The 15,062-nt window shown below is 43.6% G+C and overlaps 5 protein-coding genes across 5 annotated transcripts; all 5 read left to right on the forward strand.

Annotated features, from left to right (window-relative positions):
- Positions 1-2,442: 2,442 nt before the first annotated feature.
- On the forward strand, positions 2,443-2,705 carry DFL_001275 (uncharacterized protein; the record flags this gene model as incomplete). The annotated part of the gene is made up of 2 exons (XM_067629867.1): positions 2,443-2,618; positions 2,681-2,705. The coding sequence occupies 2 exons, from the start codon at positions 2,443-2,445 to the stop codon at positions 2,703-2,705; spliced, it is 201 nt and encodes a 66-aa protein (XP_067495845.1).
- Positions 2,706-5,782: 3,077 nt separating this feature from the next.
- On the forward strand, positions 5,783-6,253 carry DFL_001276 (uncharacterized protein; the record flags this gene model as incomplete). The annotated part of the gene is made up of 3 exons (XM_067629868.1): positions 5,783-5,902; positions 5,987-6,096; positions 6,178-6,253. The coding sequence occupies 3 exons, from the start codon at positions 5,783-5,785 to the stop codon at positions 6,251-6,253; spliced, it is 306 nt and encodes a 101-aa protein (XP_067495846.1).
- Positions 6,254-7,741: 1,488 nt separating this feature from the next.
- Positions 7,742-8,119, forward strand: DFL_001277 (uncharacterized protein; the record flags this gene model as incomplete). The annotated part of the gene is made up of 1 exon (XM_067629869.1): positions 7,742-8,119. One exon carries the CDS (start codon positions 7,742-7,744, stop codon positions 8,117-8,119), a length of 378 nt encoding a protein of 125 aa, XP_067495847.1.
- Positions 8,120-9,834: 1,715 nt separating this feature from the next.
- Positions 9,835-10,926, forward strand: DFL_001278 (uncharacterized protein; the record flags this gene model as incomplete). The annotated part of the gene is made up of 5 exons (XM_067629870.1): positions 9,835-9,844; positions 9,910-9,994; positions 10,434-10,690; positions 10,772-10,853; positions 10,920-10,926. 5 exons carry the CDS (start codon positions 9,835-9,837, stop codon positions 10,924-10,926), a joined length of 441 nt encoding a protein of 146 aa, XP_067495848.1.
- A 2,093-nt stretch (positions 10,927-13,019) lies between these two features.
- DFL_001279 (uncharacterized protein) lies at positions 13,020-14,846 on the forward strand (the record flags this gene model as incomplete). Its single annotated transcript, XM_067629871.1, has 4 exons — positions 13,020-13,329; positions 13,390-13,562; positions 13,633-13,757; positions 13,826-14,846. 4 exons carry the CDS (start codon positions 13,020-13,022, stop codon positions 14,844-14,846), a joined length of 1,629 nt encoding a protein of 542 aa, XP_067495849.1.
- Between the last annotated feature and the right edge of the window lie 216 nt (positions 14,847-15,062).

The following is a 15,062-nucleotide window of genomic DNA, read 5'->3' on the forward strand; positions in this document are numbered from 1 at the left end:
TGGATTCTCGTAGCTGCGTCTATGTCTTCCCTAAAAAGTGTTTTTCGTAGTGTTCTGTCAAGATCACGGACTGCTCCGGGAGGATGAGGCTTTGAATCGGGATCCAACATCGACCAGGACATATAATTTAGCCGCGATGTATTTACATCGAATCCTGACAAGTACCATACCAACCAAATTTGATTCAAAAAACACGGCAGCCTCAGCCAATATGAGCAGGCATCCCTTTCCAAGGCTTTCTTATACCACAAGATACTCTTGGCCGAATCACGCCCCATAGTTTGGCGATATCGATATATATTCACACTTGTGGATAGATATGCTGAAACGCTTGCTGGCCTGACATGACAGCTTCGACAATAAGATTGTTCCTCTATTGGTTTTCTAACTATCAGGTTATTTCATAAGTACCCATAGCCGTATAATCATATGACTAGTTTGGGGTCCACCAAGGTTAAATCCAGGTAAACTTTTCCATGGAGAGCAGTGCTATTATGTAAATCGTGCTCCAAAATACCCCAATTAGACAGAAATAAAACCGTTCTCAAACCACAAGTTTATCGGAAGCTGTTGTCTCATTGGACAAAAGAAAAATCAAGCCGCTGCAGATTAAAACCCCCAAATCCGATTGAATATAGTATTTTTCAAGTTACAACGTACTTCCTAGTCCGCCCCGCGATCGGAATTTACTCTCCGTAAATTGACCTAATCAGTCCTATTTAAGTCCCGTATTCATCGGCAGTTACCCAACCTGCAGAGAAATTCACAAGGAATTTCGGAAAGCAGTCCGTGCTTGTTAAGGGGCGTCCCCTTCCCGCTTAAGCTTAATCGAGCCCCACTCGGTCAATGATCCCTGGGATACCTCGTATAAAACCTTAAATCTTTGCTGATACATACCAGGGGTACCATCTCCTTGAGGTTTTGCGTCTGGGGTAATGTTAACCTCATCGAGCGAGGCTAACTATTCTTGATGGATAGGTGTTTTTGCCTTGCGGTTTAAATTTCGTAGTGGAAGGAGTTCCTGAGAGGACGGGTATTTCTTCGATACGAGATATATGCATTCTCAAATGTATAATTGGTACCAGGTACGGTAGGTAGAGCCACGGAGGAGATGGGTCCGTTGCCGGGTTTAGCGACGATGATACCCTATTATTATTTTCCTAGCTAGTTCGGAACATGGAAGCGGACGGAGACGGGGGGAACATGGCTTGCACCAGCTATTATTACTTACATACGTCAAATATGTACGTAGCAACTCAAAGTACTATAGAGATTACGTGCATAGTTTGGTGCATGCGGGTGGCTCTTGGGGACTAAGCTTTTGACCCACCACCGCAGAACCCCGATGCCTCGAGCCCCATACTACCTTCAAGAATATTCAGTAGATTAAATCTCGCAGAACCGCATGCATATGAATTATAGACTAGGTGTATATATAAAACTATTTTCCACATTGAGAATTATATACTCTTTTAGGAAATATATTGCCTGCAGAGCCGCTCGAGCAATGTTGCATTAGATAACCTCTTATTCAGCTCTCCCCGGCCTTCTCATATCATCGACACCTGATATGATATTGACAAGCCTCCGATGCAAAGACTTCGAGCATCGGTGCTCCCAGTTCCGAAATCGATCATACTTCCGTCCTATCGGTAACAATGTTCCGACGTTTCCCCAGAATCAAAGTCCGGGGTTACGAGTCCTGGTTTGTCTTTCCGGATATCATATCCCCCGGGCAATTCACGTTCAAAGGGGATAAGGGTCCAAGTCAACGTATTGGAACTAGTAGATCCCGGATTTTGTCTGACGTAGACATCGTATCTTCAAACCCTCCGCTCGTATTTTTTGAGCGGCTATAGAATCAACGGGATAACGGGTTACCTTTCCGTAGAAAACTTGAGGTTTATGATATCGATCGTCGTGGAAGGTAGAGAGCCGATAAGGTACCTTCTGGCCAATTGAGGTACGTGCATGTGCATATGTAGCATGGCCACGAGGTGATAAGAGTTTCAGAAGATATCCAGGGTGGTATGTTTTTTTCGCCGTGCTAAATAATTGAACGATGGTACCGAAGATCACTATACCATCGTTTCCTTGTCTTCTATGCAGACTTTCCGTCGTCTCCGTGACCGGGGCTTTTATTGATATTGCTTGCCATTTCATCGATGATGGGGTCTCGGATCTGGGTATAAATACCAGCACGCCATCCTCCCTTCGAAGCTTTTTCTTATCATCATCAGCATTCAATCTCAGTATCCAGCCTCAATCTTCCAAACTATAAAAACTATATCTTAAGCTCATTAGCTTCCCCAGTAAGCACCCTCAAAGGATCGAACACAAAGATCTTTTTTTTAAAAAAAAAGCGACACCAGTTGTATCACAGCGACGAATTGGATGAATGAACAATACTAACTAAACAATCAAAGACCCCAAACAAACAAAATGAAGTTCACTATCGTCGCCCTCGTCTCCTTCATCGGCCTCGTCGCCGCCACCCCAGTTGCCCTCCCAAACCCCGTTCCATTCTACGAGACCGAGCCAGAGCAGTACGCCCAGCTCTCCAAGCGTGATTGCAGCTCCTGCACTAACAAGATTGTCTGCTGCGCTTTCCCACCAAAGTATGTTGGTTCCAATAATTCTTGATCACAGATACGAAAATTCTAACAGAGTCATTTTACAGCGTCAACTACTGCTACAAGTGCTAAATGCATCCTCCGGGAGGCGAACCTCGTGGCTAGTGAGAAGTGAAGTTTTGATAGGAGATGGTATATAGTAGCCGATTGGAGGAATAGGACTCGGCTTTATTTTTTATGTAAATAAGATTCTTTTGGCAAGCTTGATAGTGGCTGGGTGACTGGTCTGCTCGGGTTGCAATATATTATACATATACTTTTTATACCATATATCTTCTTCATACTAGTACCGCAGTTCAAAAGAATCGTAGCAGTGGTTTCTACCGATACCTGGAGAGTATGTATTATACTATACTAATTCCGTGGTACGACGCATCGCGTACCGTTTATTTCAAAATTTAAAAGAAAATATTATTACTATGGTATTACTGAAGATAATAATGACGAATGTCTGAGAGAATGGCCTTTGCTAGAGCGCGGAGCTTAATATAGGGATCTCCGGGAATTTATTTATGTAGACCCGGATATTAGCTTACATACCGGCCTATGGCCTACACGTCAGCCTATATATCGACTTATGCATTGCACGTGTATTATAACCCATCTACCGGCCTATTTGTCTATTGGCCTGTCCGCTTACCTAATAAATATTTTTTGTGAATGTTTAGTAGGTAGATATGGGTCCGGTAGCTAGGCTAGTTGATAGGTAAGCTAGTATGTTTTATCAACAAGGGAAGAACGATTACATTCGAATTAGAATACTTCTAGACTTCATAGTTCCGCTGTACGTCGTAAATGTCTAGGTTAAGTATATATAAACAGTGGCTTGTATAAACCTCAAACATTCGAAAGATCGTCTATTAATACATCATGATCAAATACAGAATTAAAAATGTTTTATTATTGTTTTTCCTTCCTTCCTCCCTAAGCCAAATCGAACTTCAATCGTGTCGATATATATAATCCTTTTAATTTTTCATATACAAAAGTTTTCCCATGCAAGATTCAAAAATCCCAAACTCGGAATCGAGAGACTCATTGGATGTATAAAGCTAGCTAGATCAGCCTTGTAGGTAGTTTTTTTTTTTTGTTGCGGTGCTGTTGTAATTAATTAGTTGCTTCTTACTTACTAACAATGCAAGGTGTAAAATCCATTGCGAAGGTTGAATATCTTGCTGAATTGGAGCGCACACACTTTTATGAATTTAGACTTCAGGTAAATATAGTATTCGAATACTAGCCTATTTTCCGCGTTAAACTGCACCACGGCCATCGGAGATTACAAAAACGACAAGACGAAGGTCGAACTCCTTATAGGGCATATGCTACCGTTGCGTTTGCATGTAAGGTACTCAGCCATAATTCGCAATTAGACAGGCGCTCAGCTTAAGCTTGGGACCGAATTATCAATTCGGAAAGCATTCCGAAATCAAGCCACCCGCGAATTTCAGACCCATGAATCCACTAGCCACTAATCTCATCAATTCCGTAACGGAGATTACCAAAGTGAAGGTGCAGTTTTCCCTTCCAATTGTGCTGTGAGGGACAGAAAATCATTTAAAATTCAATGCAATACTGATTCCTAATGTTTTGTGTGCCACTGTAGATGCGTATCATTACGTTCTAAGTGAGCTAGTGATTACTCAAATACAACCTGCTATTCATACGACCTCTAGACGAAAATATCTTGAACACACATGCACCACCTCCCAACGAATATGACTTCCGCGGCGAAGCCACGGATCAAATTGTTCCCTCGCGAAATCTATTTTTGTAATCTTACCGTGGACCGACCGGAATGGCTAGGCAGCTTGCAGGCCCTACCAAGGACCATGGGCCGGCTCGCCACAAACAAAACTTCAACTCCGCCGCCAAAATTTCGAACCTACTGAATCGAGTAAAACATGGAACATTTTGAAATGATTCTTTTGACATATGCAATGAATGACTCCAAGAACCCCATTTTCGACACCATCTTCAAACGAGCCCCGTTTACCACCTGCAGAAAAACGAAGGCCTTCTGACCCGGCCAAGGCTTTTTGTCAGATGCCCAAGGTCATGAAGACTGAACATCCCAGCCCGCCTACCCTCTTAGGTATGCACTTATTTCGGCACTGGCCTGCCGGTGCGCCACAGCTCTGATCGAATATCTCGGTTTTATTGGACAGTTGAGCCACTGATAAGCCTTGGCTCAGCCCGACTATACTCGTTTCGCACTCTTGGCTTCAAGGGGGTCCCAGCAGTTTGAGGGACAACCTTTCCAGACTCACACAGCCAGGGTTAGATTACGTATACAGTGGGATCTGGCGGATTTTCCACTCTCAGAAAACGAGAATCAAATAGTGACCCGAGCAACTTTTGCTTGAACTAGCCAAGAACCTTAGTTTGTGGAAGAAAATTTTGCTGAGCATCATCGATAGAAGAAAAGGAAGCCGCGGTTACTTACTGTGTATGATAACGTCGGAGTGGACGGCGCAGTACCCCTTTAACTAGTCCTCGCCTGTCGTCGGTAACGCTAATCGAATCTCGTATATGCATAATCGAACATTCTGATCATCTGATATATATATGTACGAAAGAAAAAAAATATGCCGTCCATTCGGGACCGTCCAAGTCGCATTCTGTATGAGACCCTTACCACAGTACCACAGGTAACCTTTAAGGAGACCCACAAGCGCAGGCATCCCCTCATGGGTCCCTGTTCAGGCTGGCACAACATGCATGTTTTAACTTAAGAATGCGCTACACAGTACACTCGGAATTCTATAAAACCGGGCTGACGTTCTCTCTCTCCATCTTATTCTTCCGAAATGCTCTTTTCTCTCTCGCCTTTCTGAATCTTCGTTAATAAGATAGTATTAAGCATTGTTTTTCTTTGTTGGTAGTAAGTACTCACTCAAATTACGGCGATTCCCGGGATATATTTTTAGACTTCCGAAAGCATTGCATCCAGGCCTAGTCCAGAACCTCGTGAGAAAGAGACTAACGTTGAGTTTGCGTTGCAGCGAACCAAAGCTACTAGTTAGACTTTACCCGGCGCATCTACTCTATCCACCGTCTTCTACCTCATCATCATCGTCGTCGGCTTCTAAAACCTCGTTATCTCCTTCACCTTTACCTGAAAGGCCTAGGCTTCAAACATATCCAAAATGTCGTCGCAAGATTACTACAATAACCAACAACCTTCGTACCCTCAACAGTCCTTTCAACAGCCACCCCAATACCAACAGGGATATGGCCAACAGCCGCAACAGGGTTATTATCCTCCTGTACGTCACTTCGCCTCGCTGTCTCTCGAACCTAAATTGCATAAAATATCGATACTAACGGTACTTTTCTTTGGAAATGAATAGGAACAACAAGGCATGAACTACCAACAACAACCACAAGGACAGTATCAGGATGACCGGGGTCGCCAAGATGGTGGTGGTGGTGGTGCCGCCGGTGGATGTCTTGCCGGACTGTAAGTTTCGTTCCAGACCGAAAGAGATGGCTTATCCTTCGCCGTTATAATAAAGTGTAGTGGCTAACGAGATTGATACAGTTGTTGCGGTCTCTGCGCCTGTTGTGCTTGCGAAGCATTCTGCGAATTATTAGAGTGCTGTTTCTTCTGCTGTTAAAGATATCATGATAGCGAAACCACCAGCCATCGAAGCAACAAACCGAAACAATTATAATTACCGACACACACATAATTTCCCTGTATTGGTTGCAATGAGGTGGACTTTTTTTTCTCTTTCGATTCATTTCTTTTCAATCCCTTGAAGGCCGGCCAATATCTTACTATTACCACGACTACCCTTCGACGTACAACTATATCGAATACTGCTTTACTAAAAACCGACATCAATCCACCTCTTTGGCTCCTCCCTTCCTATTCTTTTTTCTCCTCTTTTTATTTGTTAATAATTATCTAGGAATTTCCTATTAGACTTCTTTTTGTTTCTTTTAGTAATGAAAGCTTGCTGTGGCAGAAGGTCGTCTTTCGCTGTTATTCCTTTTTTTTTTTTTTTCTTGCGAAGCAAATCTATATTGAATACCCGGGCTTTATGGAATCTATTCTGTTGCAAGGAATTCTCTTTTATGTTTATGGAATTTCGTGTGCATGATAAAAATCGTAAGATGCATTGAATAAATACAATGCTCCTCAATGACGTAGTAGGCTATGATTCGATCCTAATACCAAAACATAGTATACGAACTAGAGATACCCCGCATAGGAGATCTGGATTAAGTACCTAACGGCCACTAGTATTATAATACTATAGTACTAGTACATACCTAGCTAAGTCGCACAATGCAAGAAGGCTGAACGGATTCCCTGTGTAACTTGAGCAAGGATCCATTCTAGCATGCCCCTGTGATATGATAGTATAGCCTTATACAAGAGCTTTGCTTTTGGCAAGTGCACCTGAATATTCGAATGCATTCCTAATATCTAAAAGGAAGGACCGTGGCAGAAGATACAGATACATCTGCAAGATTCGAGACAAAGATAGTAAATTCCACAATGTTCTAACATGTACTGTCCTCATACCCGCTACGCCGCTGTTTCAGTATCCCTAGATCTGTAGAGCAATCAGTGGTATTCTGCAAGCACTCGTGTTGGAACCCATCTAGAACGTCACTACATCCCAATTTAGTGGCACTGCTTCCAGCTTCATCAGAAAATCAACCTTCAAGGTATTGATCTTTATTAACTTACTACTTCGCTACTTCCTTTTGCATCCTACTACGGGTACCCACCCTATCCTTCAGAAGACTTCCCGGGGTTTCAAAAGATGGACCTCACAAACCGCCACTGGCATCCAACAAAGTACCACCACCACCTGATAACGAGCTATCTCTCAAAAGCCAAGGAGAAGCACAGACCATTAACTCCAATAACGATATGTACGCCCTTCTTTCTCGAAGATCTAGCAAGTTCTATAAGGACTGTGGAAACGGACTTTATGCTTTACGAGAAAGATTTTCGAAAACATCAGTTGGTTATTATACCTGTTAAGATACAAAGCGAACCGAAAGTGGAGGCCCACGGGGACCCAGCTTCAAAAAATGGATCATACAAAGGGAAATGGACTTTATACATCGTCGTTCGAGGAGAAACAATGTTATCACGTTTCCCCGGCGAAAAGGATAAAAGCAACCTGGTTATCATAATAATCGGAGACCGAAATACCACCTACGAGAATGAGCTACTTCGAATGCTATATCATAAATCGAAGCATCGTTTACGAAACGACTGTCCTGTATACGGATACCATCTTGCCAACACCGATGAAATAGTGCAGAGATACCTTCTATCAAGCTGCACTAAGTATGTGGACTGGATGAAGGGGAAGGATGAGAAAGAAGAGTGGATGAATGCTTGGAGGGTTACTGGAATTTCTGAGGCTGTTTTACGGGATACTACGAAGACTATTGTGGAGCTTTTGAAGGGAGAAGGCGAGGTTGTGAAGTTTGACATCCCAGCGGAAGCAGTTTAACAGTTTCTTGCTGAGATGATTTTGTGTTGGTATGTTGGGGAATTGTGAACAGATGCAGCCTCCAAAAGTGTCGACCTTTCTGACTAATTCTTTACTGTTCTGCGCAGCTTTGGATCAAGAAAGATTGTCGGAGGAAAGATTTCCTGGCGAAAGGCTGCGGTCTGGGTTGATATCGTATCTCGTCGCTGCTGTGTTACCAAAATTCAGCTAGGACAATAACATTCGATGATAACATTGCATGCATTTCCATTCATATATCCGATCACCGCCGTCCATTACGAGATTAAAACTCATAGGTAAAGAAAAGATCCCAGCAAAGAAAACGGGCAGGTGATAAGGTTTGTCTGGTAACCAACCAACCTTTCCCCGTCGGCTTTTCAGAGCCAGTCATTACCCATTCGAAATCGAGGCTGTGCTACTCCTGACCCCTCTTCAAGAAAAAGCGAAAATCGGCTTCTAGTACGGGGTATTCCACATCTCGTTCAACGATTGAGCAGAGAAGGTCAGTTGCTGCGGTTTTTCTATAGGTTACTTGCTCATTGCTGTCTGAAGGACCCACATTTTCGTCTTGTCTTGCAGCATTGCAGGCTTGGATGGAACCTTAAAATTGCTTGTTTGGTTGGCCTGCGAGCCAACCTGCTTTGGAGCTGGGAAGGGAAAGGCTGGCAGCTTGGAACCGTTTATATAGGCGAGAAACCCCCCGACTGCGAACATAGGCTTCTTGGCTTCGTTGATCCTCTTTCATCATAATATTTAAATTTTGCGACAAGAATCCATTTGCGACAACGGGAGTGGAATTTACAACTTCGTTTCTTACATATCTTTCCTTCTCTATCACCAAACTTTCATACAGAGCTACCGTAACCACAGTAGCTATATCGGCGCCTCGACTAGACACGTGCAACTGCGACTTTCAACCTACACAACCACCGACCGATACAGCTTGTTTCAAGCTGGAATCTACGAAGCTGGCGAACTTCTTTGAAATCACTGTGCTAGACGATGGCACACCGCGACGAATAGAAGCGCCGTAACCACGATCACCCCGCGACAAAGGATTACGATCACCTCTTGTATTCTCAGGCTTCTCGAGTAGGTCGCTCGTGGAGTCCAGAAGGTAGCATCCTTATCTATCTACCTTTCACACGATGATAGGATACGAGTTTTAACTAATATTACATTCCAAACAGAAACTCGTTGGATATAAGACAATATTAGTAGCAAGATAATATTCGTCGCCGGATTGCTTTGATCTTAGCCATCTTCCACGATACGTTTTCCAATCGGAGATGAAGGAAGCTTACGGATCATTGCCACCAGCTACTGGACTATCTCCGTAGACGAAGCATCCATCGTCACGACCTCATTTCCCTCCCGCTACTACTATCTAAACAGTCACCGAGATAACCTTTTGCGACAGCCCACTCTCCTACTCTTCCGCCTTTTCTTTGACATATCTCTCAAAACACGTCTAGATATTTGGGTACTTCTCACAATACACCGAGTATCTGTCAAAAATGCCAATCGATCAAATTCAAATGCTGGTTAAGGCCGGTTCTGGCGGGTCGGAATGTACGGATAGGGTACTCGAGATGTTGACGTCGAAGGAAGGTGTCACTTTGGCGATGCTTATTGCTTTGGTGATGATTTGGACGTTTCGGACGATTTGGAGGGCATTTTAAGGAAATCTATGATATGGGGAGGTCTATGAGATGATGGTGGAGGGTATGTTGCTATTTCTTATCATCGATTCCTTAGGATGGATCTATCGCTAATTGATTTATATATAGGGATGATACGTGGGGAAGGCGAGATACGATCGATGGATAATGAATCTTCTTACGCTTATGCTCATGAACTTCAGATGAATGTTTTGTTCGCTTTTTTGGAGTCATGTCCTCTCCTCTCCTTTTTTCTTACTTTACTCTATGAAGTGTTCTAAAAGAAGCTTCAATTATGACTTTTACTGCTGGTAGAATCCTGCAATGAAGTGTAACGACCTTGCATTCTTGTTAGTAATAATAGAGTGGCTCATTCAATCCATCCCATATCCCTTCGTATAATTGCAGTCTGTAATTAATCCTGGAACTCGACCCCGAAGGTTGGAAGTCCCAGGCAAGATGTGCATGTCTTATATTAAACCCAATGGATGATACCTCTCAGGCCCGGACTAAGGCTGAGGCTCGTACTTCGTATTTGCATGTAGAAGCGGCGGAATCGGTCATTGGTCTCCCTTCCCCTCCTCGGACCCTCTCGACCAACCGTAGAACATTGGTCACGGAACTATCTAAACAATAGTATCGAATTGGTTTAGCAAGCGTATCGAGCTAGTAGACCGCTTTCCAATCCTAATCCCAATAGCGAGTTCGTTGTCGTTGTCAAGTCAGACGAGTTCCCCCCGCATTGTTGGAATTTCGGTAGTCTCACGTGACGTAGGGCTAAACCGCAATTTCTTGGCATTTTTCCCACAGCAGGCGGAACCAACAACTCTTTTGGCTATTACCTCACCTGCTCTCGCTCTCTCCCTCTCCCTCACACACAACCTCTCACCAACCAACCAACCTCATCACTGTATGTTATTCCCATCCAAACCAATAGCTTCCGTTGATTGAATCAGCAATAACTAATCTTCTCTTCTTCTATCGGTATTAGCAACCGACAAGATGAGAGCAAAGTGGAGAAAGAAGCGCGTTCGCAGATTAAAGCGTAAGAGAAGAAAGACCAGAGCTCGCTCGTAAGTTATATACACCCTGCTATACATCTAGCCACCTCGGAGAATCCAATCTAATGTGATCAATAGCAAATAAACGTCTCGCCCTCTCGGTCATGCCTCTTTGCCTTTAATTGCCGATACCGAATGATCAAAATTCCTACTCCTCGAGTTGACCAATCTACTTGACAACAAACAACTAAAATGTACCAAACTACTCGAAGTCCTCTGGAATATCAAGCTTCCAACTTTGATGATGAGAGGGGAGGACGACAACACACTCATATCACTCGACTATCGACGATTCCCAGTGATTTCTTACGACTACAGGCTCCCTGAGGCTCCGAACGAACCAATGGCTTGGGTGATTTAGTGGTGGATATCTATGACAATTTCCATACAAAGGCGACTAGACATTACTAGGAGAACGTTGGCGTTTCTTTTTTTCTGGCAAATACCAAAATACAAAAACCTTTTTTCCTTTTAAAACCTTCCAAAACTCTCGGTACTTTTTTCCCTTTATTTTTTCCTTTAATGATATGAAGAACTTTTACGAGGTGGCAAATACGAATTTCGGTGGATAAAAGAAAGAAGGAATGGTTTTTACCAGGAGAGGGAGATGGACGTTTATTACTTATGATCGATGGCTGTATTCTTAATGAACACAACGAACGAAGAAAAAAAATTGCTTTCAAAAAAAAACCTTATCCTTACCTTACTTCGCCTTGCCTTGCCTTGCTTGATTCGCTTGGCTTATTTATTTCTTTTGGGACATGTCCTGAAGCTCGTTGCTTTGACTATCTATTATCGTTCTTCGATTTGATAACACATCGCTTCTTGCTTTCTACCAGGGGACGGCAGAATGCTATCAAGTTCCGATTAATATTCCTGACCGCTGGTGTGAACGTGACTTCTAATATTTCCCAACGGAGTCCGAAGAGTGCTAGATCACGATAATTTTCTTGATGTAGTTAGCATGTGCTCTTGTTGTTTGTGATCGGGTGACCGCATACCACATACTGCAGGTATCCCACAGCACCGCTCTTTTAGCGACGAGTAACCCGGTTCGAATTCGAATTTATATTATAGGCAAGTATGCAATTCATTATATGGTTTTGAATTGTGTTAAAGACTCGTGATCCAATGACAGTGGCATCAGCAGGAACGGTCGCGCAAGTGGGGACCTCCGTGGCACGGTTGGTTGGTTGAGGGGTGTTTTCCATTATCTTATCGAGATGGGCACAAACACCACCACCACCAAACGCTACCACCAACCAGACCCGATCCGACCAGACCGGACCAAGGCTAAAGCTGACACTTGACATCGTTGATATCACCATGCGTCCTTTGGGGTCCCCAGCAGAATTTTTTTTATTGTTCCGATGAAGAATGGGGAGGGGTGTTCTGCTAATGCAACAGGGGGGTTTACTAATATAAATTCTTATTGTATACTAGATAATTTATTTTAATTTAGGGATTTTTTTCTGACCACGGTTTCTTTTATCTGGTGTTCTTCCCTGTGATTTTTAATACCGTCGCCGGTCCTTCGCATTTCTATTTCCTCAGCTGTCCAGCGTATCAAAAACGCAGTACGGTTCCTGGCGCTGGCCTTCTCAGTCGATAGACTAATAATTCATTGGGCATAAACACCATTACATTATACACACGCACGAAACTTCAATGAACAAAAAACTTCCTTGTACAGGAAATCTGTCACGACTCATTCCACCCTCCTACGATTCGATTCTTTTCTTCCCGTTCAACTCCGATTATCTCCTTTTCGCGATCTTACGTATATCCGTCGCGGGGCGGTGTCGCATGTTTTTTTCTGGCTGACTTTTCTTTGTTTCATCCACCCATACACAAGCATTTTAGCGAGAGGTTGATTTCCCAAAGGCCAAGCTTGGACGGTAGTTGCGACGGAATAACTAAGAGCTTGGAGGCAGGATCTTTTGGCCATATTTAATACGAGGAAGTTGGAACAATTGGAAGAAAAGAAAGAAATATCGAGATAAAGAGAGAGGGAGAGAAGGGTGCTGGAGGGGACGACCTATTATATCAACATTATAATCCGTTATTCGAGTTCTGTATCTTAATCTCTAGATCCTCATTACTATCCCCAGGAACTCCGGCTATACATCCATCCAACAACTACGAACAAAAACCACCTCACGAAAAACCCATGCAAACATGGCATGGGAACGACGATTATACGTTTCCCTAGCTCTCGCCCGTCTATACTTTGCGCTGACACCATCCTACATCCACCCAGACGAACACTTCCAAGGACCCGAAGTAGTAGCAGGTGAACATTTCGGGTGGAAAGTAACAAAAACATGGGAATTTACGGCCGAAAAACCGATACGGAGTTATGTACCGTTATTAGCGGTTTATGCTATGCCCATGACGCTACTACAGTGGATTGCGAATGGGAATCCGAGTCCTACGATGTTGTTTTATGCGGTTAGGGCGTTGTTTTATTTCTTTTCGATGGTTTATGGTATGTTCTTCAGTGGTGATTTATATTTTGGGAATTTATATTGACTTTTGTGGGATATAGAGGATTGGGCGCTGTTAGAACTTGGGTCTGCGGCAATGCCGAACGGAGGGTTGTTGCTTACGGCTAGCTCGTGGGTGACTTGGAGTATTCAGTCAAGATCGTTTTCGAATTCGGTGGAGACGGTTGTGTTACTTTGGAGTTTGGTGTTTTTGGGGAGGATCGTTGAAGCTAAGGTATATATCTCCAAATTCATATATATGTTGCAGGCAATTGGTAGCTAATGGTGTATAAATGATGGAATAGGCACCGTCGATAAGGAACTGCGTCGTCCTAGCTCTACTCGCTGTCTTTGGAACGTTTAATAGAATTACATTCCCAGCGTTCTTGATACTACCCGGTTTATCACTACTCAAGCATTTCCTCGCATAGTGAGTTCTTCACCACTCTACTTCCTTTAACGAGACGTAAAGGCATGTCTAACAATATTTATATATAGCCCGTCCTCACTTTTCGCCTTCACCCTCCCCGCTCTCCTCCTCAGTGCTGCCTTCATCGTGCTAGACACACACATCTACACCCAACGCCCCATCGACTCCCTCAGCCTATCAGACTTGATAATCACACCGCTAAATAACATTGCGTATAACTCGCAAACCGAGAATTTGGCGCAACATGGATTACACCCGTTTTATACGCATTTAGTCGTCAATTTACCACAGTTACTGGGACCGGCTGTTATCCCGCTAATATCTCTAATACTAAATATTGGTACCCGTGATGGGAAAGAAGATGAATTAGGAGCAGGAGGAAGAGGAGAAGTCAAGAGGAATTCTTTATGGGAGTACATCCCTCTACAATCCGCGGTTTCGGGAATACTGCTACTCTCCATGATCAAACACCAAGAAGCCAGGTTTTTAATCCCCACGGTTCCATTACTGCTTTCTTCGATATCACTACCTAAAGACAAAGTCTGGAAGAGACGGTGGATGGGTGCCTGGGCTATTTTTAATATAATCCTTGGAACGTTAATGGGTGTATACCACCAAGGCGGCGTCGTCCCCGCACAACTATGGATCGGAGGACAACAAAACGTAGGGAAAGTAGTTTGGTGGAAGACATATAAGCCTCCTACTTGGTTACTAGGTATTAAAGGCAGGGAAATTGAAACGGTGGATTTTATGGGTGGATCTGTAACAAAGGTTCTTGGGGAGTTGGAGGGGATGGAGAAACGGGGGTGCGATAGACGGGACCTTTTGGTGGTGCCGGGGAGTGCGAGGGGGATTGAGGCGTTGGTGAAGGAGGGAAGGATAGCGAAGGTTTGGGGGTATCGGAAGCATTTGAATCTTGATGATATGGATTTTGGGGATGATGGGGTCGTGGATACTTTACGAAGGGTGGTGGGGAAGAGGGGGATTGTGGTTTATGAGGTCGTGAAGGATGGGTGTGGGGGTGATGTTATTGGTGAGAAAGAGAGGAAGGAGGTGGTGAAGGGGATTGATGAGGAGAGGGAGCTATGAGGATTCGAGAATACTTAGGTATAGGTATACGCATTAATTGTAATTATGGTCCCAACCGGACGTAGGTTCCGGATGATGAGAATTTAATGTCATACGGTCATGCATCAGAAGATCATAATTTTGGAATTCATCATCACCATCATCAACTGTTTTTTGTACAAATGAGGAGGTTTTTGGAATGCGGGTATATGCGTATAGCTACCTCTTAAGAAATAA

Source organism: Arthrobotrys flagrans, assembly GCF_004000055.1.
Source record: "Arthrobotrys flagrans strain CBS H-5679 chromosome Unknown unitig_15, whole genome shotgun sequence".
NCBI classification, from domain to species: Eukaryota; Fungi; Ascomycota; class Orbiliomycetes; order Orbiliales; family Orbiliaceae; genus Arthrobotrys; species Arthrobotrys flagrans.